We start from the raw sequence: 23,049 nt of genomic DNA, 5'->3' as shown, positions 1-23,049 counted from the left end.
TGCCTGGCACTGCTGCTGCTCTACAGGGGCACCTGACCGGGTGCTCTGCCTCCAACACCTTCCCTGCTCAGTCACAAGGGACCAGCTCTCTACTCTTCTGCAGTTTGTGCTGCTAGTATCTGGCCAAAACGGGTGCTCCTGTAACTGGGGGTAATTCAGAGGCTGATCTTTCTGGAATGCCTGGAGTTCCTGGCTCTTCAGTTATCCTGTAACAATTCGCCCTTGCATGCAATTTGGAACAGGGAGCTGTAGCTCTTCTGTCACTTTTGGTATTTTTTTTCCCCTGTTCCCTAGAAACACCTTTGCTCTTTCCTTTCATACTATGTTCATGGTCCTAGCTTCAATCCCTCTAATAATTTTTCAGCTAAGCCCTAAAATTTCTGCCCTGCTTTGCTGTAAAAGAGACTGTGTTGCTGTAAGAAGATAGTTGTGTCCATTCTTATTATTGCTTCTTTCTACTGCCAAAGCAAAGTGTTCTGGATTACCACTTTTGAATTATGAGGTGAAAGAGGCATGCTAGTTTAGTGTGAAATTCTGTCTAGTGTTTACATAATTTATTTACCATCAGGACTTTAATGTGCTCTGTAAATTTGAAGTCTCAAATGCACTGATGAATACAGTTCTGCTTTCAAAAGGTGTGAGAGTGGCAAAGGACCTCTCAGTGCTCTGAAAATGGTCATAAATAGTCTGTCATCTTCTGCACTCCCATTGTGTTTGTTCCACTCTTGTATCAAAGTGTGGGGGAAGAGTAGCTAATGTGCTAATTGTGGAAGGTAAAGGCAGATACATTGCTGTAGCTCAGCAGCTAAAAATGAACTGGCAGACTAAGAACCACTGCCTAGTATTTGGACTTTTACTGAAGTTTGTTTTTTATAGAAGGTAGAAATGCCTCTTTCAGAACCATCTTTTTAAAGATGTCTCTTCCCAACACTTACTAAATGATATGGCATGCTGATTCTCTGTCTTCTTTGCTTGCACCTGGAGAATCCATGTAGTAAGGTTCCACAAGCCAATATACTTGATGTAGAAGGTGAATGTTTTGAGGATAAAATACACTCCTCAATGCTAGATGTGCTTATCTGTTCAGTATCATACCCTTCCCTACCCACAATTATCTTTACATATGTTCTTTTTAAAAATGTATAGGATGGCTAGCTTTTTACAAATGTTTAGGCAACTTCCTGCATTTTTACTCTCACTGAAAGAAAATATATTCTATTTATTATTCTACCTTTGTACAAGGTAAATTGCATGTGAAGATTTTTATGCAGTGAATTGAGTAAGTATTGATTCTCTCATCAATGTTAGTATTAGGAATCTGTGGTCATAGTAGATATGACAGGTCATAAAAAGCAACCTTTTTAGTTTGCATTAGATGGCTAATCACTTATATGTGCTTCTCTTTCGAGAAAAAATGGCTTGTCAAACTCCTAAGAGAAGAATCTTGGATTCTTTTATGAATGTGACAGTTACATCTATTTGGTGTTGCTACTTATATGTCACATTACATAAGAACATCTGGGCAGAGTACTTGACTCCAGACCTTATGGTGGGGCCTTGAGCAGGTGTGAAATGACGTGTTATGACCAGGGAGCCAGAGATTCCATTGGCAGCTCCCCACAAGATGGGTCTGCATATTTGCAGTGAAGGTATATATTTTTGACTGGAGTTGGAATGAATCCCATTTTCAAAGGATTATGCAAATTTATTGGAAGTATTAGGAAAATTATTAGGCTGCATTAAGAAAATTTAAAATATTAGATTATTTCTTTTGCTGATGTTCAGTTTAGACCATGGCTTCTCTCATAAAATAGAAGCCATCACATTTGTTTTCTATGTATTATGGAAAAAAAAAAAGACTAATGTTTTTTGTTTTCCAATGTTTTGCCAATTTTTTTTGGTAACTACAGAAAGTTTTAGCTATTTTGCTAAACATGCTGCTGTTCTTGCCTCCAGCTTCTGAAGACTATGACCCCATAAACCTCCTGTCTGCAGAAATAGCTAATGCTTTAATTGATCATTAGTTCACTTTCAAAATGAGTTTCCATCTGCCAAAAGATTAAGTGTCTCAGGGAATTGACTTTGAGCAGTTTGATGCATGGAGAATAAATGCAAGTGCCTTTAAAAAGCACTGCTAGATCACAAATCCTTGAAAAACTTGCTTCTAAAATACATACAAGGAAAAGAAATAGAAAAGGTTTTTCCTCTGCTTTGTTTTTCCCTTTAATTAAAAATCTTTTGTTATATATCAATGAGAATTTTTTACCTCATTTTCAAGAACTGAAAAACAAAACCTCATAAAAATTCTGAATTTAATCTTACAGCAAACCATGCAACTTTTGGCAGCTTTAATTTGCAATGTAAATTGTTTGTTTACTGTAAAAAAAACACAGGAAAAAAAAGAAAAAAGAAAACTTTTCTACTAGCTGTACATAAGAATACTGGGGGGGAAATACTTCCATGTTTTATCATGTATTTTCAATTATTGGGGTTGCTTCTCTTTCTGTTTTCTTCAAGCTTTTGCCTCTTAGTTTATTATTGGAGAGATTTTTACAGGTTTCCTGTTGGTTTCTCCCTGCTATTTTTGTACAAGCCATTTTGGGTAAGACTTCTACCATTGCAGTACCACTTACAGTTGTTATTAGAGAAATGGTAGCTTCTTTCTCAGGTCTCTGAAAAAGTGGTGCTATTTAATTCAGGTAAGGACAGTTGTGACTGGTAAGAATGCCATTCTGGCTGCATTAGAGCTGGCAGCACTCTTGTATCAGAAAGCGTGGGCACTGCAGCTGTCCTGCAGCAGTGCCAAAAAGCTGGTTTGTGCTGCGCTGGTCAGCTGTCACCTTCGCTGTGGTTATGGGTTCCTCATTAGTGTTGATCTTGTGAACCTCAAATGGGCAACTGCAGCGACTTCTAGACTTCATAGTGGTCCTTTAATGCCTTCTGGAGGATGTGCTTTTAGCACCGCCTGCAGTTACGATTGAGGAGGTGGCAAATGGAATTGATGGTAAAAAGATACAGATGGATGTTACAAATTTACTTTTTTCCAAATGTCTGTCTACTCCTCCTCCGATTTGCCACTCAGGCTAGGGAAAAAACCAGTCTAAATGCACCATTTTATATATATTCACTAGTGGTTGTTGAAACAACACCTAATTGAGGCTGTAATTATGTAGTGTGTGGAAGGCAAAGGATACTGCTTTTGCAAATAACACTTGGAAGATTAATCTAACCTATGTATGAAAGGTTGCATTCTGTTTGCCTTGTCATGCAAAGTGGAAGATACTTGTGGCACAGTCATTTTGTGACAGGATGTTTAATATAGGAGCTGGTTTAATATAGGCTGAAAAAGCAAGACTTTTCTTTTTTAACTTTGCCACATGTTGATGGGGAAGTTTCCATTTAGAAAATATGGCTAAAATTCTATCAAACACTTCAGTGCTTGAAGAAATAAAGAGGGGAAATAAGATCTTGACTTAAAATTTCATAATAATGCAATGTGAAGGCCAGATTGTAACTGTAGATGTTCATTTCAAATTTAAATATTTAGCATTTTCAGTTGTCTGTGAATACACAAAAATTTATTACATTAAGATGGAATTTAGATCTTGGACATGAAGCTGATATTTTCATAGAGTGAAAAATATCAAGCTGACATTATACTGTCTCATTTGATGACTTCCAAATGTCAGAGTGCAGTAACTTATTCATAGAGACCTCCATGTCTTGTGATAGTGTCAATTCAAAAGACATTTACATCGACTTTTTTATTTAAACATGTAAAATGGAATATGCAAAGTGGCAGAGGAGAAGGGGGAAAGACCGGGGCAAGGAAGTTCTTAATAATAGAATGGAGGCACTTCAAAGGCTAATTTCCACCACAGCCTTCATTCTGACAGCAGCCTGGCTGTGCTGCTCCCTCCCAGCATCTTCCTCCTCCCCTGCTCAGCCACCTCATAGTTCTTGTTATTCCAACACAAGTTAGGGGGTTAGAAATAGCAGGATATACTCTCCTGAAAAGTAACCACCCCCAGCACTTGCTTTTAAAAGGGATTTTGTAATAATAGAAGATACTGGATTATTTTACCTGGGAGTTAATTGATGCTTGTATGACTTTGATCAAAGTTCCAAGGTGCTTATATAGCTTGAGTTATGAGATATCAGTATAACCTGATGTATCTATATAACCTGATATCAATATAACCTAAATCATAACTTTTTATATATCTATATAACCTGATACCTATATAACCCAAATAATCTTTTTATGCCTATGTAACCTGAATCATAACTTTTATACCTATATAACCTGATAGAAATAACTTTTTATACAATGTAATGGCTAGTGTATCGCTAACTAGTTGCTTAATGCTGGATAGACAAAAAAAGAAGAAAAAACTTGCCAGGTGAATAGATTTAGAGGTAGATAAGTATAGTGCTAATGAAAAATTGGCAAGTGCAGAGCCAGTGAGCCACAAAACAACGAATTTAGGCCAGTTAAGAGCAGATAGACCAAGGAACACTGTAACTGCGCGTGCTCTAAAGACAAAGTTGGAAAGTTCAGACGTGAAGAAGACCTTAGAAGCCTTCATCAAAGACCCCCACGACCCCCAAATTGGGGAGATGCAAATGCAGTGCAAAATAACTATCAAATAACCATGAGATCATACTATGTGAATTAGTTCAGGCGTGTGGTGTCATCACATAGTGATACTAAGCAATACTTACTGTACTTACTATACTGTCACAGCACTTGACAAAGGTGGTTGAGTTAGGTGGAAATATCCCCCTCACCTCCAGTGCTGCAATTAACAAATACCTGCTCTATAGACACCGGTCTGTGGGGATTTATTTCCAGCCTATCTTTCGGGCACTCTTGTGGTACAAACTCGGTCTGAGGGCTGGTAATAGAGATTGCGAAGCACAGCAGCTGATTATAAGAAACATTATTTTATATTCTAGTAACTCTTCGAGCAGGGGTGTGTGCGGCTGCGACCGAGTGTACAGCCCGCGGCCGAGCCGGCTCTTCCTCCCCGTGTGTCACACCATCGAACGGCGCTCCACATCCTGGGCCAGGGCCGGTCGGACTCGGGGCCACGGCGCGGGCTGCGGGCCCCACGGAGCGACCATTTTGTTCTCCTCCCTGCGGCGCGGTCCGGGCCGGCGGCGCCCCCTGGCGGCCATGGTGCAGGTCCCGCTGCCGGCAGGGGGCGCGGCGGCGCGCGCCGGCGGCCATGTCGGAGCTGGCGCGGGAGGAGCTGTCGGCGCTCGCCGCCATCTACTGCGAGCCGGGCGCCTGCGAAGTGCTGGCGGCCTCAGGTGACGCGGCCGCGATCTCTGCCCCCTGCTCGGGCTCTCCCGCTGCCCCGCGCGGCCCGGCCCGGCCCAGCCCCGGGAGGAAGCGCTGCGGGGGCCGCTCACGGCAGGGATCAGCCCCGGGGCAGAACGGGCTCAGTCGCTCGGTGCTGCCGCTCGTAGCCTGTCCCTGTCCCGCCGCGTGTGTGTGCTGCCGGCCTCGCGTGGGGCACGGAGCCCGGCGGGCCCCGCTCGGTTTTAGCTAGGGTCCCCGCAGTGCCCTGGGGGCGAGCGAGGGGCAGCGCTGGCTCTCTGGGTAAACAAGCAGGTGAATCTTGTAGGCGTTAACAAGACCAGGTGTTTATCCGGTAATACTGAATAGGGGTACGGCTCGTGCAGTGCATGAGAAGAGGTCACCTCTGTATTTTTCTGGGGTAAGCTGACACCCTGGGAACCGTGACATGCCAGATGTTCTCCGGCTTCACAAGATGTGTAGGGCTGTAGGTTTTACAGGATACTGAGGCTGATATGTCGTGTTTGCCGTGGGTGGAATGATCAGGTTTGTAGTACTTGCTCCCATTAGCTGCTGGATGCTGTAGGCAAGGAGTGCAGGGAGTGTAGATGTCTTCATGGCTTCTGCACCGGCCGTGGTGGCCACTGATCAGAACATAGTATTAAGAGATGGCTTTGATCAGTCTGTGCTGTACGGTACCGTGAAGAAGTGCCTTCAGCAAGGGAGAATAAATCTCAGTAGTTCCAGTGTGCAGTAGAAGCTCTGTCAGGCTTAAATGTCAGGTAGGATATGCAAGTGCTGGTGTCTGTTCAGATCCAAACCATCAGTAAATCTTGCTTAGTGCCTACCACAGATATGACAACTAAGATACTTGTTTGAGAGAGATACACATGCACATTTACACACAGTGTGCCTGTATTGTGTTCCACAAGTCCGCAGTGTCTGCGAGCTATTGAAGAGTTCTGCCCAGCTCCCCAGCAGAGTGGTGGACAGGGAGCAGCTTCCTGCTGTTGGACTGCAGTGACGTTCTGGGGAATGCTGCTAAAGATGGATGTGGTGGCCTGCTGTCAGATTTTGTCTGCACGTGTCTGTGTTCAGCCCTAAAGAAGTGGGATTGATAAGGAAACTTTTTACTGTGAGGGTGGCTGCGTGCTGGAGGCTGCCAGGAGAGCTTGTGGAGTCTTCCTCACTGGAGATACTCGGAATATCTGGACATTGTCCTGGGCAGTTGTCCTATTGTAAGTGACTGTGCTTGAGGGGAGAGGTTGGATGAAGGCATTAGTGTCTGCAGGGAGCACAGTTAACCACAGTAATCTAAAACCAGAATTTTGTATCTAGATACGCATGAGACAGCTTCTGCTCCAGTGAAGGCATGTAATTTTGCCATTTTATTTTTTTAAATTGGTATTTAGGGTTGTATTTTTAAAACATGATTGATGAAATGTTTCAACTGAGCTTTATTTTTAAGTGAAAAATTTCAAGAATGTTATTTTGGGCGTAGTTTGAAAAAGCAATATCCAGGCTTATCAGATGTTAATTTTAAAAAACGTGAACATATCTGAACATTGCATATACACGTCTGTTCCTCCAAATATGTTGAGAAATATAGGCACATTCTTCTCTGTGCTTCATATATGGAAAATGATCTTGTGTTTATAAGTTATCAAAATCTATAAGGTGTAGAAACCTTCCTGGAGATAAAGTGAGGTGCCACAAGTGCACAATGGGAGTAGGCTATTTTACTTATATTGATGTTTTGTGATCTTGGAGGGCCTTTAACCAGGCTGTGCTCATGATGTGGTACAATCAGGTATATTTAATTGGTTTACATAGTTTTCTGCTGGAACTGAAAAGATTATTTTGCAACAATGATTACTGGTATTTTTCTTACTCTTGGAACTTACTTTGTTGGAGCTGCAGAATCTCTAGTCAGTATACAATTAACTTTTGCTCCAGTTACAGCTTATATTTGCTTTATCTCTTCAAACCATGTAAATTGTCATGGACAAAGGGTGCACAGACATAACTTCCAGGAAAACTGTTGTGTTATGCAATCTCTTAAGACATTAAGAGTAATTTGTGTGTAGATCCATGGGATCAAAAAGGAGGCCATTGGGGATTCATGGTTTTGAGGAATGTAAGAATGCTTTTACAAGTCTCTTGGTATGGTAAAAGCTTTGGCTTTTTGGAATTTAACAATGAAGTATTCAGCATGTAAAATGTGTTTTTATCAAAACCGATGTGTGGATGAATTTAAATAAACTAATTACAGCATATCTTTTTTACCTTACATATCTATTTGCAAAGATTAGTGTTACAGATAGAAATCCATAATTTAATTGTTAATCTGCCCTCTTTTGGTCTGTTCGCCAAGATTGCTATAAAAATATATTTAGATATTCTAAGCTTGTACGTTAGTAGGTGCCATTTTCTGAATTTAAAAATAGACTGCATGTGTTGCATAAAATGCCTTTGGGCAGGAGAGGAGGGGGATATCTGTCTGGTTGACATGGAACATAAGAAAAAATCTGAAGTATGCTAGAGCTAAATATACTGATAAGCATGCAGCTATGGGGGAAAATGAGTTAAAATGTATTGAGTTTAGTCTGATTAGCACATTAAATGCCAGCAGAACAGTCATACCCAACCTTTTATTTCAGAAATAATCACCATGTTGCTGTGAAGACAACTCGGCCCTTGTAGCATGTGCAAACAAAGGAAATATTTCTTTGGAGCCAGGTTGCGCAGGGCGCCGGTGGTTTGCTCTTTGTTCTGCCAGTGTCTGCAGCACTGGTGCAGAAAATGGATGCTGCAAGGTTTAAATAAACTTCAGATGCTGTAGCCCTGCAAACGTTATGAACTGATTCTTCTTTTTAATAGTAAGTCTGAAGCAGATGTAAATGAGCACGGCTGGGGTTTTCCCGATGGCTCAGGGTGATACACCTTGGGATGCGAGGCTGTTCTGCTTCCTTCAGATTAGTTCATCACAGGGAAAGGTGTGAGATTTTTTCAGGTTTAAGAATAAGATCACTGCAGCAGGAGGCCCTTGTCGAAGGGGCACGGGTTGGCCTGTCTATGCCTCTGTTACTTCTGAGTTGGTGAGATCTGTTGTGACAAGCTAGTGAAAAAATCCTAGGAGGATTATCAGAAAGGTAACATGTTTTTCTGTCACCGTAATTAAGCTGGTGATAGAGTAGTATTTTTCAGTTTATATAGGTTGTGCATTTTAAAGTCTCTTGGGCAACATAGTTTAAAACAAAGTGATTCATGGGCAGGAGTACAATAATGCTCACCCCATTCAGCCAGATGCCAGGTGGCTGTGTACATGGTGGGGCTGCCCTGAGAGGGACATGGGGCAGCAGCTGTGTCTGGTGCAATGGCTGTGTGTGCAGACACCTCCGTGGTGGCCAGGAGGGTGCTGGGGGCCCCAGGACATGCAGGACAGGTTTTCTGCCTGTGTCTCCAATTGTGTGCTCAGCCCGGTGTAATGGCAGAGGAGCTGCTGCTGGGGCCCAGGAAAAAACATTTGGCAGGGTAGCAGAAGACAGGGATTAGGAATGGGAAAACTTGAGGTCCTCTGTAGCTACTGACTATGTGCAAGGGTCTCTTCCAAGGCTGATGTTTTTCTGAGGAATACATTTGTCTTGAAGGTAGTCTGGAACTTTTGATAGGGTGTTGGACGATTGAAGACAAACTCCTTGGCAGGAAACGACTCTTTTGACATGTGGTGCCTATAAATGCAGACATGGTTGGGTGTGATTTTGTTGAATTCACTGGAATTTCATCTGCTGCTTTCACCATTGGATTTGACTTTTAGGTAGTGGTGGTCTGTAGATATTTGGAGACTTCTTTATACTACTGCTAGAATTTGATTATTGGGTTTGGAGGATTTTCTGATTTTATTTTGTGACTTCTCTGACCTTGAGAGTTCTTTGTATGACCCAGGAAGGAGGTTTGGAAACAAGCCCTCAGATAAGCTCTCTAAAGTACTTCTGTCTGTCCAAGTAATTTTCAGGTTATTTCACTGTTTTAGTAGGTTTCAAATATAAAATCATACATTTCGTGTGAGAGGCACTGTGAGAGGTTGGTTAGTGGCATCAGCAATACTAATCAAACGTAATTCATCTGACTGTCATGTGAAGGAAGGTAAGGTAAGGTGGGGGGGAAGAGTGCAAGTCACTTCAAAAGACCTGCTCTGAAACTCAGCTCTCCTCTCATCTGCCTTTCAAATCTGGCTTCTCCTGCCCTCATAGAGTGACTCAACCTGACATTTTAGCAATTTTTGAAAGAAAAGGGGTGAAGTTCTTAGAATGCATCAAAGAGGTGAAGCAGAGAATATCTGAAGAAGATCATATTTTGTCTGATTGATACCCTCTTACTTCATGGCAGAGGAGTGAAAGTAGGTTAGGACTTTGTCTGTACTTTTCACTTTGTCAAGTTTTGTATTGTTTTTCTATGAACCTTCTAGTTAAGAAAGTTTTATTTCATGAAATACTGTACATAACTATGTAACTGTACATATTAAGCATCTTTGATTATATGATTTATCAGGATAATGTGGTCTTTAGCCTTTCCTGCTGCATACTGAGTGTATCCTTTCCACTCTGAAAATAATTCTAGTCTTAAGTAGACCTATAACAGATTTTGAGCAGATATGAAGATATATAAACTTACATTAATATGAGTAGATGCATATTAATATATGTAGTATCTAGGGTCAGGTGTCCAGCAGAGATGTTTTCCTTATGTCAGTCTAATTGTTATAGAGGAGCTGGCAGAAAAGATTTAAGTGTATTTTCTTTGCAAGTGGTAGGGGGCAAAGAATCTAACTTCTTTCTTTCCAAGTCTGTGCTTAGTGTGAAACTGCTTTTGAATGATTGTCTTAAAAAATACCTGGTGCAAGTCTATTTCTCTTACATTAGTATTGATGTTAGAAGTCTTAGAGATTTCTTTAGGAGAAAACTTGGGGCAGTGCTGAGTCTGTCCAGAAAAGTGTCTGTTTTCAGTTGTCCTTGCTTTTCCTTGCTATTGAGCTTTGGAAGCTGAGTTATGTGTTTGAGAGAGACAATTCTTTATTATTGGCTTGTCTAGACTTTGGAAGAGCCAAAAGATGTGAATGCTTTTTAGAATGTGTTAATTTTCCTTCTACTATGGTACAGAAATGTTTCATTTCAGGATTCCTGGCAGGTATAGTTTGAGCCATTGGTTGCAAGCCCCCAACCTGCAGAAAAAAAAAATCCTTTTTTATTTTATAGGAAATGTCAGTTATTTTAGTTGAATTGTTAAAGAAAATAAGCTGATTTAATGATATATATGTATTTCAGCTTCAAGCAAACTATTAATGTTTATTATTTTTTTTTTTTTATATTTTCCAGAGACACATGGAATCTCATTTAGAATTCAAATCAGTGTGAAAGAACTGCTGGACACAGATGTACTTTTAAAGCTGTTATTTCATTTACCAGTCAATTACCCATCAGCTCTGCCAGATATTTCTGTTAACTCAGACCAGCTTACAAGGGCCCAGTGTATGGATATGAAAGAGAAATTACTTGAACAAGCAAAGAAGCATCTTTCTGAGCCCATGGTACACGATCTGATTCTTTGGGTACAGCAGCATCTTAAAGATGTCATTAAGCAGCCAGCAGCAGTTTGCAATGAAAAAACTACTTTGTCAAAAGGAAAAGAAGATGGTATCTGGATGCTCCTTTTGCATTTAGATCACATGAGAGCAAAGGCAAAATATGTGAAAACTGTGGAAAAATGGGCTTCAGATCTAAGGCTGACTGGAAGACTGATGTTCATGGGCAAGATAATATTGATTCTTCTTCAGGGTGATAGGAGCAGCATTAAGGTGCAGGAACAATGAATGTTGACTAGGTCTATCGATTTACCACTGAAACCTCCATGTCTGAATATTTTATGTGTGTTTTTCTAAGATTAACAATTTTGGAAGCAAATTGATCATTATGAGAGTAGGAAGACCCAGCAACTTTATTCTGTATTTAAAAAAAAAGAAAGCATTCTATTCCATCTACAGTGATACCTGTAGACCTGTGCCCTGTATTGCTTTGCTCCCCACTGGATTTATAACCCCATATCCCTTTGTTTCCTGACCTTAATATGCCTAGATTCACTTTCCTGAATTTCCCAAATACCCCAGAAAGTGGAAAAAAATTTGGTGAGGAATTAATAACAGATATATTTCTAACGCATTGCTTTCTCTTTCCTTGACTTAAAACCACATGGTGCTCCTAGTGCATGCCTGGGCTTTGGAATTCTTGTCTGTGTGTAAAAACTTCCACTGTTTTGTGAGAATGTTTTGGCTTTTCTAACTCAAGTTCTCTTAATCAGTTAGGCCTATTTAATTTAAAACTGATGAATAGAAGCAGTTGTGCACTTTCTGGGATGGGTACTTTCAAAATTTGATTGCTATGTTCTAAGAAAAAGACTACATTTTGAGTGAGCTTTTTCATTTTACTAAACTTTGAAAATCATAGGTGGCATTTAATATTTTGGGAATTTTTTTTTTTTGTCATTTAGGAGTACTTGATTCTTCAGAAAACTTCTAAGGTAGATGTGGACTCAAGTGGAAAGAAATGCAAAGAGAAAATGATGAGAGTACTGTGTGAGACAGAAGTACAGTCACAGCATAAAAGGTATAATTTAGTACTGTTGTGGATAGAAAAGTAACAGAATCGATAATTACATTCTGACAAATCCAGGCATATTCATGAGTTTCCCTTTTACAATGTAGGTTTCAGATGTTTGAAGTCAAAGAATATTCGGCACTGGAGGAGCTACAAAAGGAATTTGAAACTGCAGGACTTACAACTCTTTTCTCTGAGTTTGTGCCTTCTCTCTTAAAATAAAATTAAAGTATATCACTGGACCTTTGACCAAAGCAGTGGTTGACTGTAGATGCTGATGGAAGATAAAAGGGCTAATGTGGCAAAACAATGTTGAAGCTTTTCTGAAAAAATTACCAGTAGTAGTCATCCTCTTGCAAGAAGAAGGCAATTAATACATTAAGAATTGATATTTTTTGACATTTATGTATTGATAACTTTTTCAAAGCAGTGTGATGTTGATTGCGATAATTGCATGGCAAGCATGAGATTGGGAAGAAATAATGTTTAAAAAAATAGTCTTCTAGTCAGACTGTTTTACAGTTCCTGTTTTTCAGTGTTCTGTTTCTCTCATGGCTGAATTTGTCGATAATGGCCTGTTAGAAAGCATAATTAATTTTGCTTTGGAAGACTGTATGAAGATATTTCCATAAGAAAACATAGCGAGCACACATTTGAATATGTGAGGACAGCATATACTTAATATCCCTCAGGAGTTCATTTGCTAATTTTTCATTCTCCCTTTAATTGACTATAAATGCTCGATGGTTGATTTGAAGAAAAAGCTCATGCCACTTGGGGCCTGAAAAAAAACTGAGAAGTGTCTCTTTGAATATTAGTTTTCATTCTAAAATTTATAAAAAAACCCACTTGGAGGATTTAAATTGATAAAAAGCTGAGGTAAAGCCAATTGTAATAGTTTCTTTGATAGTTTACAGATGTCTTTTTTGCACTTCACCTGATTTTACTGTCTGTGCAGCTTTAGATGTCTTGATTCAATTAAACTGTTAGAGCAGTATATATACAGACTTCAGTCTTCCATCTTTCAGGGTTCCTGACAAGTTGTTTTTGTTTGTTCGTTTATTTGGGATTTTTTGGATCAATCACTGGAATTGGCCATCCTGTAATTTTTTTTATCAGTAGTCTATGTTTTACATCTGTATAGTGTTACAAATTATACGCATAATTTTATGAATTGTGCAAGTTCTGTTTACCTAGGGAGGATTAGATACTTATTTATTACGATTACTGTGTGTTCTTTTGTTTCTATTTTATCTGAAACCATTCTCTAACAAGACTAGATAAATTATCCAGTAATAAAAATTTTGCAATCGTGAGTTTCTTAATAACTAGCTCTGCCATTTGCCATTTCAATTGGCTTTAGCATGTAGCTAAACATGAACTTTACTGTTCTCTAAAGTTCAGTCTCTTCTCTTCAGAAGCCAAATGTCTCATGTAATCTGTAATTAAACAGATTTGATCAATTCAGTATAAACTAATCTATTTCCATTGTACTGGGGAAAGACCAGTACAATTTGTGTGTTTGACCAGTACAAAGTATGGTTTGGCAAAACATTATGTTAGATCTAATTTCCTATTTCATGCTCAGACCATGAGATCATACCTCTATCTATTCTAGAAAAGCAGCTGAAGCAGACTAGGAAGATTTTTATGTTTTACTGTTTGATATACCAGATGCATAAAGGGTTGTAGATTGTTTGAAAGCTTGTGAAGCTTTTCAGGAATTTGATGATTTTCCTAATATAGAGTGTCTCAAATATATATGTTGCATGTTATTTCATACACTGGTGCTGATTTACTAATTTATTGAGATTTACTAATTTACTAATTACTAATTTACTGAGATAATAGCAAAGTTTTTCTTAATGAGTCTTTCATGTTTACTGCATATAGTACTTCAGGCTCAGCAGAAAAGAGACTGGGTTGAACAGGTTTTATAAATCTGTTGTATATTATTTTGAAATGGCTTCCTGAGAGGCAGGAAATCTAATTTTCTATCATTTTAAGTGCATCTGAAGATGAATTCTTACTTTTACAAAGCAGAATAAAACAGAAGTATCTTTAAAATATTAAAATAACATGTATTTTAAATTACAGTTTCCATAATCGAGCAGTTCTCAGGTAAAATAAGTGTTGAAAAATCGTATGTCAATGAAGTATAAAGTTTGGAAAAACTGCAGAAGGCCTCTCTTTATACTGTGTGACAGATGGGACAAGTATCAAACTAAAGAAAAGGCCTATGCACATATAGCATAAGAAAACATAATCTCTCTGCAAAACTAAATGTTGTAAGATTTGGCCAGATGTACGTGACTTCAAAAATAATTGCGGTGTTAAGTTGTTGTGATCATCTTTCTTGCAAGATTAGATGCAGACTTACTGAGGTTTTCCTCCCTACTAGAAAAGCCATTTATGGTGTCAGTGGCTGCCAGTTGCACTTGAATATAAAGCCATATATTTTTTTCATTTTTTTTACCTGATGCCTTCTTGGTCAGCTATTTGGCTGGACCTGGCATTCTGCAACAGCCAAGTAAAAAGAAAATGACAGTTGGGTAAGTTGCAGCTCTCTTCTGATCTGTGTTCATCTTTCTGCCAAAGGAAGTTGTAAGAAGCTGTGTTTCAGGAGATGGAAATGCAGTTCATACAATGGATTTTTACCATAGTTGAATTTGTTATTCACTAGCTCACACTGGACAAATCCACAAATTCACTGTAGGAAAGGACTACAGTTTATAGCTTGGCTTGATGTGCTTCAGGAGAATTACAAATCTGATCAGCTTGATACAGTTCAGACAGCAGAGAACATGAAAACTGATGTCAGTCTTATTCTGTTGAAGCAAATGCTTTTTCCTACCTATCAATCAGTAACTTATTTTGAAGGGTAGGAGGATGTCTTCTGTTCAGACAAGTAAACAATATTTTTAAAGGCTGTTCTTTTGAAAGGATGTTGCAGCTGTCTGTTAACTGATGGTTTGTTTGCATTCATAGTAAAAAGAGATGAGCTAGCCTGCAAGCCTCTGGGGCACAAAAGTAATCAGAATGGGTCCTGTGGTGCATGTTCTGCCTTCCAAGGGAGCTGAAGCAGACACAGAAGAATAAAATGCACAGATAGAGAAGAACAAGAAGCAGGGGGAAAAATGCATCAGCGTGTAAAAAGTTAGTGAAGTGTAAGGAACTATTGGAGTCTGACAATTCAGTTGCAAGGAAGAAGAAATCCACAAATTAAGGGTGATTTAACAAATTAGAAGCTCGTTTTCTTGTGGATATGGTGTCTTCTAACAGCATGATCAGTAAAGCCTTGTTTCCTGTGGCCTTGCTAGTTTTTCAGCTATAGCACACATGAAGCCTTCCCTACAGGAGATACTTTCCTGATGGTGTTCTCCCAGGTGGGTTCCCCTGTACCTGGTATTAATTGTGCATAAATTGATTATTATTTGTGTGGATCTTTAAAGTGTGAATAGCATTTTTTCACCTGTTACCTTTTTCATCAAAGTTGTAGGTACCTGGTTTCTTTCGGGTTCTTAACCTCTCATTTTAATTGAAATTACTTAAATTCAGAAGTTGTAGGAAAACTTTGTGGTAAATATGCATGCTTCTGTATAGACAGCACAAACATATAACCATAGTTTCCTTTAAAAATCAGGCTAAAATGAAAGCCTGTGTTTCCTTTAAAGATCAGGCTAAAATGAAATTGAATGATAGAGCTGACAACTTGAATAATCAAGTGTTTTTTTGACAAAATTGAGGTTTAATTTGGTTTAATTAATTAAAAGACCAAAAAAGGTCTTTTTGAATACCTTGGCTTATTAATTATGAAGAAAACAAAAAAAGGTTGATGAAACAAGAATGATCCAGAGGAGGGAAATAAATGGGGGGCATCATCAGTATTGGGAATTTGCCTGGTTTTCATACTTACTCTGTCTCATTAATTCCTCCCCCCCCCTCCCCCCCCAAATTTGTTATGTTACAGCGAGGACAGGACACTGTAAGAGCTCATATAAAAATCCTTGATACAATGAATTAAAAATAACTAAAAATAGATGTGATTATTTCGTGAATAAGGGTGATTTTTGTGGTTACATCTCATTTTCCTATAATAAGAGCATTTGTCTCTTACTTCTGGTGTGAATGACCCACAAAACCCACTGAGATTAGTATAAATTCTATGCAGAGATACTGTAATGAGGCTTAAGAAACTTCATAATGGAAAAAAATATTTTGTTTACGTTGTTTCTTTTAAAAATAGTTTAATAAACTCTACATATGGATGATTTAAAGCCTAGTGTCCCTTGATTTCTTCAGCTTTATCTGTGAAAATACAAACATAATCATGCTATAGTACATTTGAAATAAGATGATGAAATGTTGCACTCACTGTATTTCTGCCAGTTTGGGACTGAAATTGCTTATATTATGAAATAGTGCAATTGCTGGAATCAACTTTAATATATCTTACAGTAGTACTAAGCATTATCTTCCTGTCTTATTGTGTATAACACAGGCAACACTGGCAGCACTCTGTTATGGTTTAATATTTTGTATGTATACTTAATTTTTTGTTATCTTATGCAAGAGTTATGATTGCTTATATTCTTAAATATATTCTTAAATGGAACTTGGAATAGAAATATGCTGGTATCATTTTGCAGCTATTGTTCTGTGCTGTGTTCATGTATTGGCTTTTATAGTAGTTGGTGTTGTCTAACTTCAAAATACTAACCTGCAGTGAAGAGAAGTCTTCAGGGTGACGGAAAAATTTGCCTAAAATACATTAATTTAAGGAATTTGTTGTACTCTAAAGATGAATCTCTTAATGTTTTGAGTTAATTATGCACTCAGTTGCTTTAATTTTATGCTAATAAGGTAGCAACTGCTGCACTTCTGAATTTTCTCTGTGTTTCTTAATGTGATACCTATAATCTGTTTGTATCCTATATTAGAACATAGCTGATCATGGAATTTGGGTCAATATTTTATTAGTATTTCCCATTCTAAATATTTATGATTCTTTCTGTATATACATTATTACCTATTATAATTGATTGCAAAGTGTTATTTTAGGGTGAGGCTTGTTACAAAAGGTCTCTGCATGAGAACAGTAACTCTACTTTGTGCTGCTTTCCCTATTGTCAATTTCTACATTCCTGCAGCTATGGGATGCTGTCCAATGATCAGAGTTTTCTGGAGCTGAGCTTAACAGGCCAACCCAGTGTTACACTAGATCTCAGTGCCAGCTGGGTGGAGGCAGGGTGCTCTCCAGGCCTTTGTTGGGACCACTTTTGACAACATCTAATTGCCACTGAAGGGATTAGCTGGATATTTCTTGAACTTCGCATAGAGAATCGATGGAGTGAATTCCACCAATGCAGAAGGTGAATGGTTGGATGCTGCTTGATCTGAGCTTTACATCAGGAAAGCTCTCTGGTATTCCTTTCATGTTAGTGCCATGGAGGGTAATAAGCTGAAGTTTGCACATGTGCTTATCCCAGGGAACACTGCACAGCAAAATCAGTGCCACGATTTTAAGACTGAAGGTGGTAAACTCAGTGTACTTTAACAATTTTTTACTTGTACTTAGAAAAAAGATGAATGAAAAATGATTTTGTTGGTCACTGATCAGTCACTCATCTGTGCTGGTATACAGAGGCAGGGTAGATTTTTATGGGAAATGGTGCTATGACTACCTTTCAGTCAAGATAAAATAAAAAGCAGTTCTTTTTTGAAGTAAAATAACTGAGTTTCTTGTGAGAACACTGTCCACGTGAGATGCTGAAAGAAGCTGAGCTGTATGGATTGAGCTGTGCCAGAGGCTGATTTTTATTTGGTGGAAGTGGAGGTGTTAGAAAGGAACAGACGGCAATAAAAACACTGGTGATGTGGCTCTCAGAGAAGCCAAAAGGAAGGGGGTTTTGTGTTGATTTCTTTCTGGAAAGAAGTTTGGGAGTATGAGCAAAGAAGTTGCTACTGTATTCAAGCTTCAAGTAGAAATTCTGAAATAAATATGCAGCTTCATTGTAATTTTCTCTTTTCAGCAGAAACGGCGTGTAGAACTGAGAACAAGTAGGGGAAGGTTTCACAAGTATAGAATTGACAAACCTCACTCAAGAGCTGTAGGCTGTCCATGAAGAAATTAGTGCAGTTCTTAGAAATTGTCCTCAAATGACTCAGAAATGACAGAGACTTTGTAGAGGCAACAAACTCCAAAAGTCTCATTGTTTGAAAACCAGGCTGTTGTGGCTCCAAGCAGTTGGGAAGATTCATGGAAGAGGTGACTAGCAGCTCCCAGGAGCAGATTTTCTACAAAATTTGGGCATTCTGGAAAGAAAGGGCTGAGGGGGTTGACAAATCACTTTTGGGGAAAAAAGATTCTGCTTATTTGTGGAATCGGAGAATAAAGGTAAGTGTTTAATTTTTACAAGACTTTTTCTGTATTGATACTATAGACAACTGGTATGGAGATTTCAGATGGTTCTTGCTCAAATAGTGTCTAGTGTCTTGGGAACCTGATATATTTCAGTTCCACATGAATTAAGAAGATTTTTGGGTGATGTTGGTGGTCAGTGGCTTGAAAAGTTTTAAGTATTGCACACCTATTCTGGATCAAGGATTTGCTATGGAATTGAGAAACAACTTTTAAGTATGAATTAGACAAGGCACATCTAGTAAGAGCAAACATGAGAGGGAAGGAAAACGCTCCACTGGAATGGCTACAAGAGATCCAAAAGTCGTGTTTCTGAGGTCCTGATGTAGCAAAGGAGAACTTCAGGGTTACCCTTACATTGACAAGGAGCCAAATGCTGTAAACTCAGCTGGGTTGTGAGGGTGCCAATCAGAGTTTCTGGCCTGTACTGTACTTGGCTCAGTATGTGTGTCTTCTCTGCCAGCATTGCACCAGATTCCTTTATTCCCCCCACCCCTTTAATTTTTTAATTAGTTTGAAAGCAGCTACAGGAAGGAAGATGGCAATTGCTTGCTATGAATTCTGTTCTTACGATACTAAAAGATGTTACAGGTTTCCTTCACACTAATTTTGAAGAAGCAGGGGAATGCTTTTTAAAACAAATAATGGAACAGAGAGAAAATCTCAGGAGAAGCTGTTCATTTACATATTGGAGCTGAGAAAAAAAAGATCTGTCACAAGAAGAAGAGTCATAAAGCAGAGTGGGAATAAAGATGTCCCCCCACTGGTCCAGAGTTACCATCTCTCCGAGTTCTGGCAGAAGCTGATGTTAGTGCTTAGCAGAGAAGAACGGGTATTTCTACTCAGTAATGCCTGCTTGCTGGCACTAAAGGTTTTTTTTTTTTGCTGGAACATTGGGGACAGCTAAAGGCAAAGCTTGGAAGCACAGGCAGCATGCTGACATTTTTTAGGGTTTCAGCTTTTCAACAGTCATGAAAGCTGGGCTACTTGCTGTGTAGCACTGTCAGTAGTCCACAGGAGCTCTGGTACTGGCTCTTATTTAACTGATCAAATCAATTAGAAAAGGTAACAAAATTGAAATTCTGTAATCATACCCAAAGAGAGGTGGTGATTGTAGAGGGTGAAAACTGTTCAGTACTGGAGAACACTGGTTTTTGAAAACTGGATAGTTTTTAGCAGCTGGGACAATGAAAAACTAATCCCTGGGATTTTTTTGCCTGGTTGTTAGCAATAGCTGTGACAAAAAGGGGAAAAAACATTGATTCTTGCTTATGTAGTTATGGATTCTTTTCCAGAAATTCATTGCTAAGTTGAAACAAATGAGTGTGGATAATTGTTTATCAGCCAAAAGTTTTCCTACTTTAGGTAGAATGTGAGAGAGTTCTAAGAGAAATTCTAAATGTTAGGTTTCTTATGGATCTGAGGTAGGAATGGGTTACAGGTCCCTAAAAATGTCTTATTAAATCATTAAGGCACTGCAACAAGCACTAGAAAATTTCAGCTGCTGTGGAATAAACTACAGCAGAAAGTTGTGAGTATAACTCCTGTTATCCAGTATTTTGTAGGGACCCTTGGGATTAGCAGTAAACCAGGGGTGGGTCAGAATTTTCTGAATAGTAATAAGAATTCATTTTTTTTTTTCTTAGCCAGCAGCAAGTGTTTCCATTTATGCCAACTTTCCGATAGCAGAAAGAAAAGGGATATACTTCTGGAATACCACGAAGGGGTGACGGAACTTTAGAAATCTGTAGGCCTCATTCGTAAGTTTCAAAACCAAACCACAAGCAAACCCCAGAACAATCTGGGAAAAAAGATTACTTTCACAGTAAAATATAGCTTGTGGCAATCTGAAGTGATAGCTTTTGGATTGTGCACGTGTATTTCAGGGATTATTGTCTGCACAGGTAAGGGCTGCTTTTTGGCTTGGTTTAGTTTTTTTTTCCTGTTAAAGCCAGAAGGGTTGCTGGAATGTGCTGAAACATTTGAGCAAGAACAAATAACCATCAGTAAACCGGAGGTCACCACTCAAGGTCCAGCATGATGTGAGTTGCTCCAAAGGTTTGCTGAGGAATTCATTCAGTGCAGGGAGCTCTGGGTGAGCCCAAGCCCCAGGAAAAGGGCCTGGACTGCCGGCACTTGGCAGCACAAAGGGCCCTTGACCTGTGGCACAGCCGGGGACTGGACGCTGGGGGACACGGCAGGAGCCCACGGCCCCCAGGCCTTCCCGCCTTTGGCCTGTGAGGGGATAAAAGACCTGGCGCTCCCTTCTTCGGGGTCCCTCTCGGGAGGCACCAGCTCCAGCTGTTACTTTTGTTACTTAGTTATTGCACGATGATTAAATGTTTCTCGGGAATAGGAGGTCTGGGACTGCCATGGGGACGCTGGGTGTGCCTGAGGTAAGGAAGCCTGGTGTGTCTGAGTGTGGGCTGTGCAGCTGCGGAGGGGCCTCAGTCCCAGCTCCGGTGGTGCGAGAGGGACTGCTGGACTGGCTCCTGGATGGTCGGACAGGGAAGCTTTTTAACAATAGGATACAAAGTAAGAAGGGTGGATGTTGCACTGGTAAACCAAAGACTGAAGTTCTTCAGAGAACAGGAAGCTTTGGCAATTCTGGAGGATCATTACACAATATGGTAAAAAATCAGAAATGTGCTTTGGTTAACGTTGCTCTTCGGTCCGTTTGGTTTCACAACCTCTTGTGTAGTAAATGCAGGCAGGAGGGTAATTAAAGGGCCAGTGATTATCAATTATAATTTAATTATTAATGATAATTAAAGGTGTAGTGATTGACTTGTGATGGCAGCATCCTAAGGTTTTTAGTGAAGCGTCATTTCCCTGGAAAGCTGTAGCTGGCATAGTAAAGCCAATACTTGCCATGGAGGGTGCTTGTGGTCAGGACAGGCTGGGTGTTACTCAGTGTCTCCATTTGCCAGTGATGACCTAGAGAGGAGAAAGAACAAAGGTTTGCTTGTTCCAGGGGCAGGCACATGCTGCGAGCAGTGTTCTCCCGGGCTTTCTCCTGCAGTGTGTGTTGGTGCAGCTGCTGGCTGAAGGGACACCAGATGGGCAAGATGTCAATCTGGCTGGCCCCAGAACTGAGGAAGTGGCTCTGGCAGCTGGAGCTGCAAGAAACAAGAAAGTGATGTCCTTTCTGTCCAGGCAAAAGGAACAGAGGCTGTTCCCAGCCGTGGTTGTTCCTGGCCACCTTGTGACAGGCACAATGGGTTAGGTGGGTATCAGAGCTGGTTTTGGGCTGCGTGAGAGCTGGTACTGACAGTGCCTGGGGACACCTGACTGTCACCCCACATACATTATGTGCCACATCCCGTCAACTGCCCACGTTACATGAGTGGTTTTGTGTATAAAGGTATTTCTAACCCTGACACAAGGGACTGTCTTGCTGTCTTGAGGATGAGAAGACCTTAATTCCAGAGCTTTGTGCTACAAAACACCATCCTTTTGTCTTTTTACCATGAAATGACTTTCCATTTGTAAGCAGTAAGAAAATAACTGAATGGTGAAAGTCAACTAGACAGCATACTACTGACAGCATGGGATGTAACTGTCAATCTGTCACTTACAGAAATGGAACAATAATTGTTTTTCCTCTTCAGAAATATAGTTCATGCAGTCTCTATAAAGGCGTATTATTTAGTGCAGTGCAAGGAAAATTCTTTTTTCCTATCTGAAACCAATTTAATGTTAACTGATGAAACCATTAGAAGATACTGAGCCCAGTATGAATCCCTTTGGTGGAATACATGATGTGGAGGAGTGGCTTATCTCACAAAATGCCTACCTCCATTTTTGGTAGTAATGAGTTTTTTATTTTTTTTTTGCTTTCTTAATAATAAAGGAAGAGTGGGATAGATCTGCTAGAATACTCTCCTTATCATCTTTGCAGCCTATGGTCTCATGGAGAGGAATAGCTGAGAGTTGAAAGGGGAAAAATCCTGACTATTGTGCTTTCCCTGAGATAAGGAATATTTTAGAATCCCTTGTCTCATGCCTGAAACCTGGTAAAAGGGTTCTATATTAACATATGGAAGAGTTTTTTGGGAAAAACAGATCTTAGCCTCAGGAGTCTGCTTTTGACTCTTGGTTTGTCTGGGTGTTTTATATGGCTTTGAAAATGAATGTTAAAAGGGGGGACTATGAGCCACACAAGCTGAGATTGCTTCATTGACCTCAAGAGGTGAAAGCACAATTGAAAAGGTCTGTTTTAAATGTTTAAGGAATTAATAATTGCTGAAAAGTGCAGATACTAGAAGAGCAAGCATCTTATATGCCGTGTACAGACAGATCTGGCACTCATGGGAGACATTTGTGACAACAGTCTTCCAGTGGGTGACATTTATGTACATGATAAAGAGACAAGACCTCTTTATGTAAAATTTACAATGAGCTTTCTAATGTCATCAGTTTTTTCAGGCTTACAAAATTGTCTCTTTTATAAAATTAACTCCTCATGTTCGGCCATCAGCCTTTGGGTGGTGTGGAGAACAGCCCCATGGGTGTGATGGCAGTGGATGCCCAGGGCAGCTGTGGAGCTGGGGACCCACAGAGACACAGGACAGGATGCTGCTGGCCATGGGCACGTGGCAGTCAAAATAGCTCTGGGCAACAGCTGCTGCTGTTAGACTGAGTGCAGCAAAATTGATGTTCAGCCTGGAGGC

At 39.7% G+C, this 23,049-nt stretch overlaps 1 protein-coding gene across 1 annotated transcript; it reads left to right on the top strand.

Moving 5' to 3' along the window:
- Positions 1-5,231: 5,231 nt before the first annotated feature.
- RWDD3 (RWD domain containing 3) lies at positions 5,232-16,173 on the top strand. The gene is made up of 4 exons (XM_005520960.3): positions 5,232-5,316; positions 10,681-11,159; positions 11,849-11,964; positions 12,063-16,173. Exons 1-4 carry the CDS (start codon positions 5,232-5,234, stop codon positions 12,175-12,177), a joined length of 795 nt encoding a protein of 264 aa, XP_005521017.1. The 3' UTR covers positions 12,178-16,173.
- Positions 16,174-23,049: the final 6,876 nt, after the last annotated feature.

The sequence above is a fragment of the Pseudopodoces humilis genome, chromosome 10, assembly GCF_049639895.1.
Source record: "Pseudopodoces humilis isolate 2021_Gansu_Grassland_sample_001 chromosome 10, ASM4963989v1, whole genome shotgun sequence".
NCBI classification, from domain to species: Eukaryota; Metazoa; Chordata; class Aves; order Passeriformes; family Paridae; genus Pseudopodoces; species Pseudopodoces humilis.
The sequence above is the reverse complement of the archived record's forward strand: the minus strand, read 5'-3'. Positions and strand labels throughout refer to the sequence as shown.

Bases quoted from the DNA above. Each gene is read 5' to 3' on its own strand.
- RWDD3 (XM_005520960.3), top strand. From the start codon at position 5,232: ATGTCGGAGCTGGCGCGGGAGGAGCTGTCGGCGCTCGCCGCCATCTAC. The intron at 11,160-11,848 runs GTGCAGGAACAA...TTTGTCATTTAG, and splicing joins GTGATAGGAGCAGCATTAAG to GAGTACTTGATTCTTCAGAA. The intron at 11,965-12,062 runs GTATAATTTAGT...TTTACAATGTAG, and splicing joins GTACAGTCACAGCATAAAAG to GTTTCAGATGTTTGAAGTCA.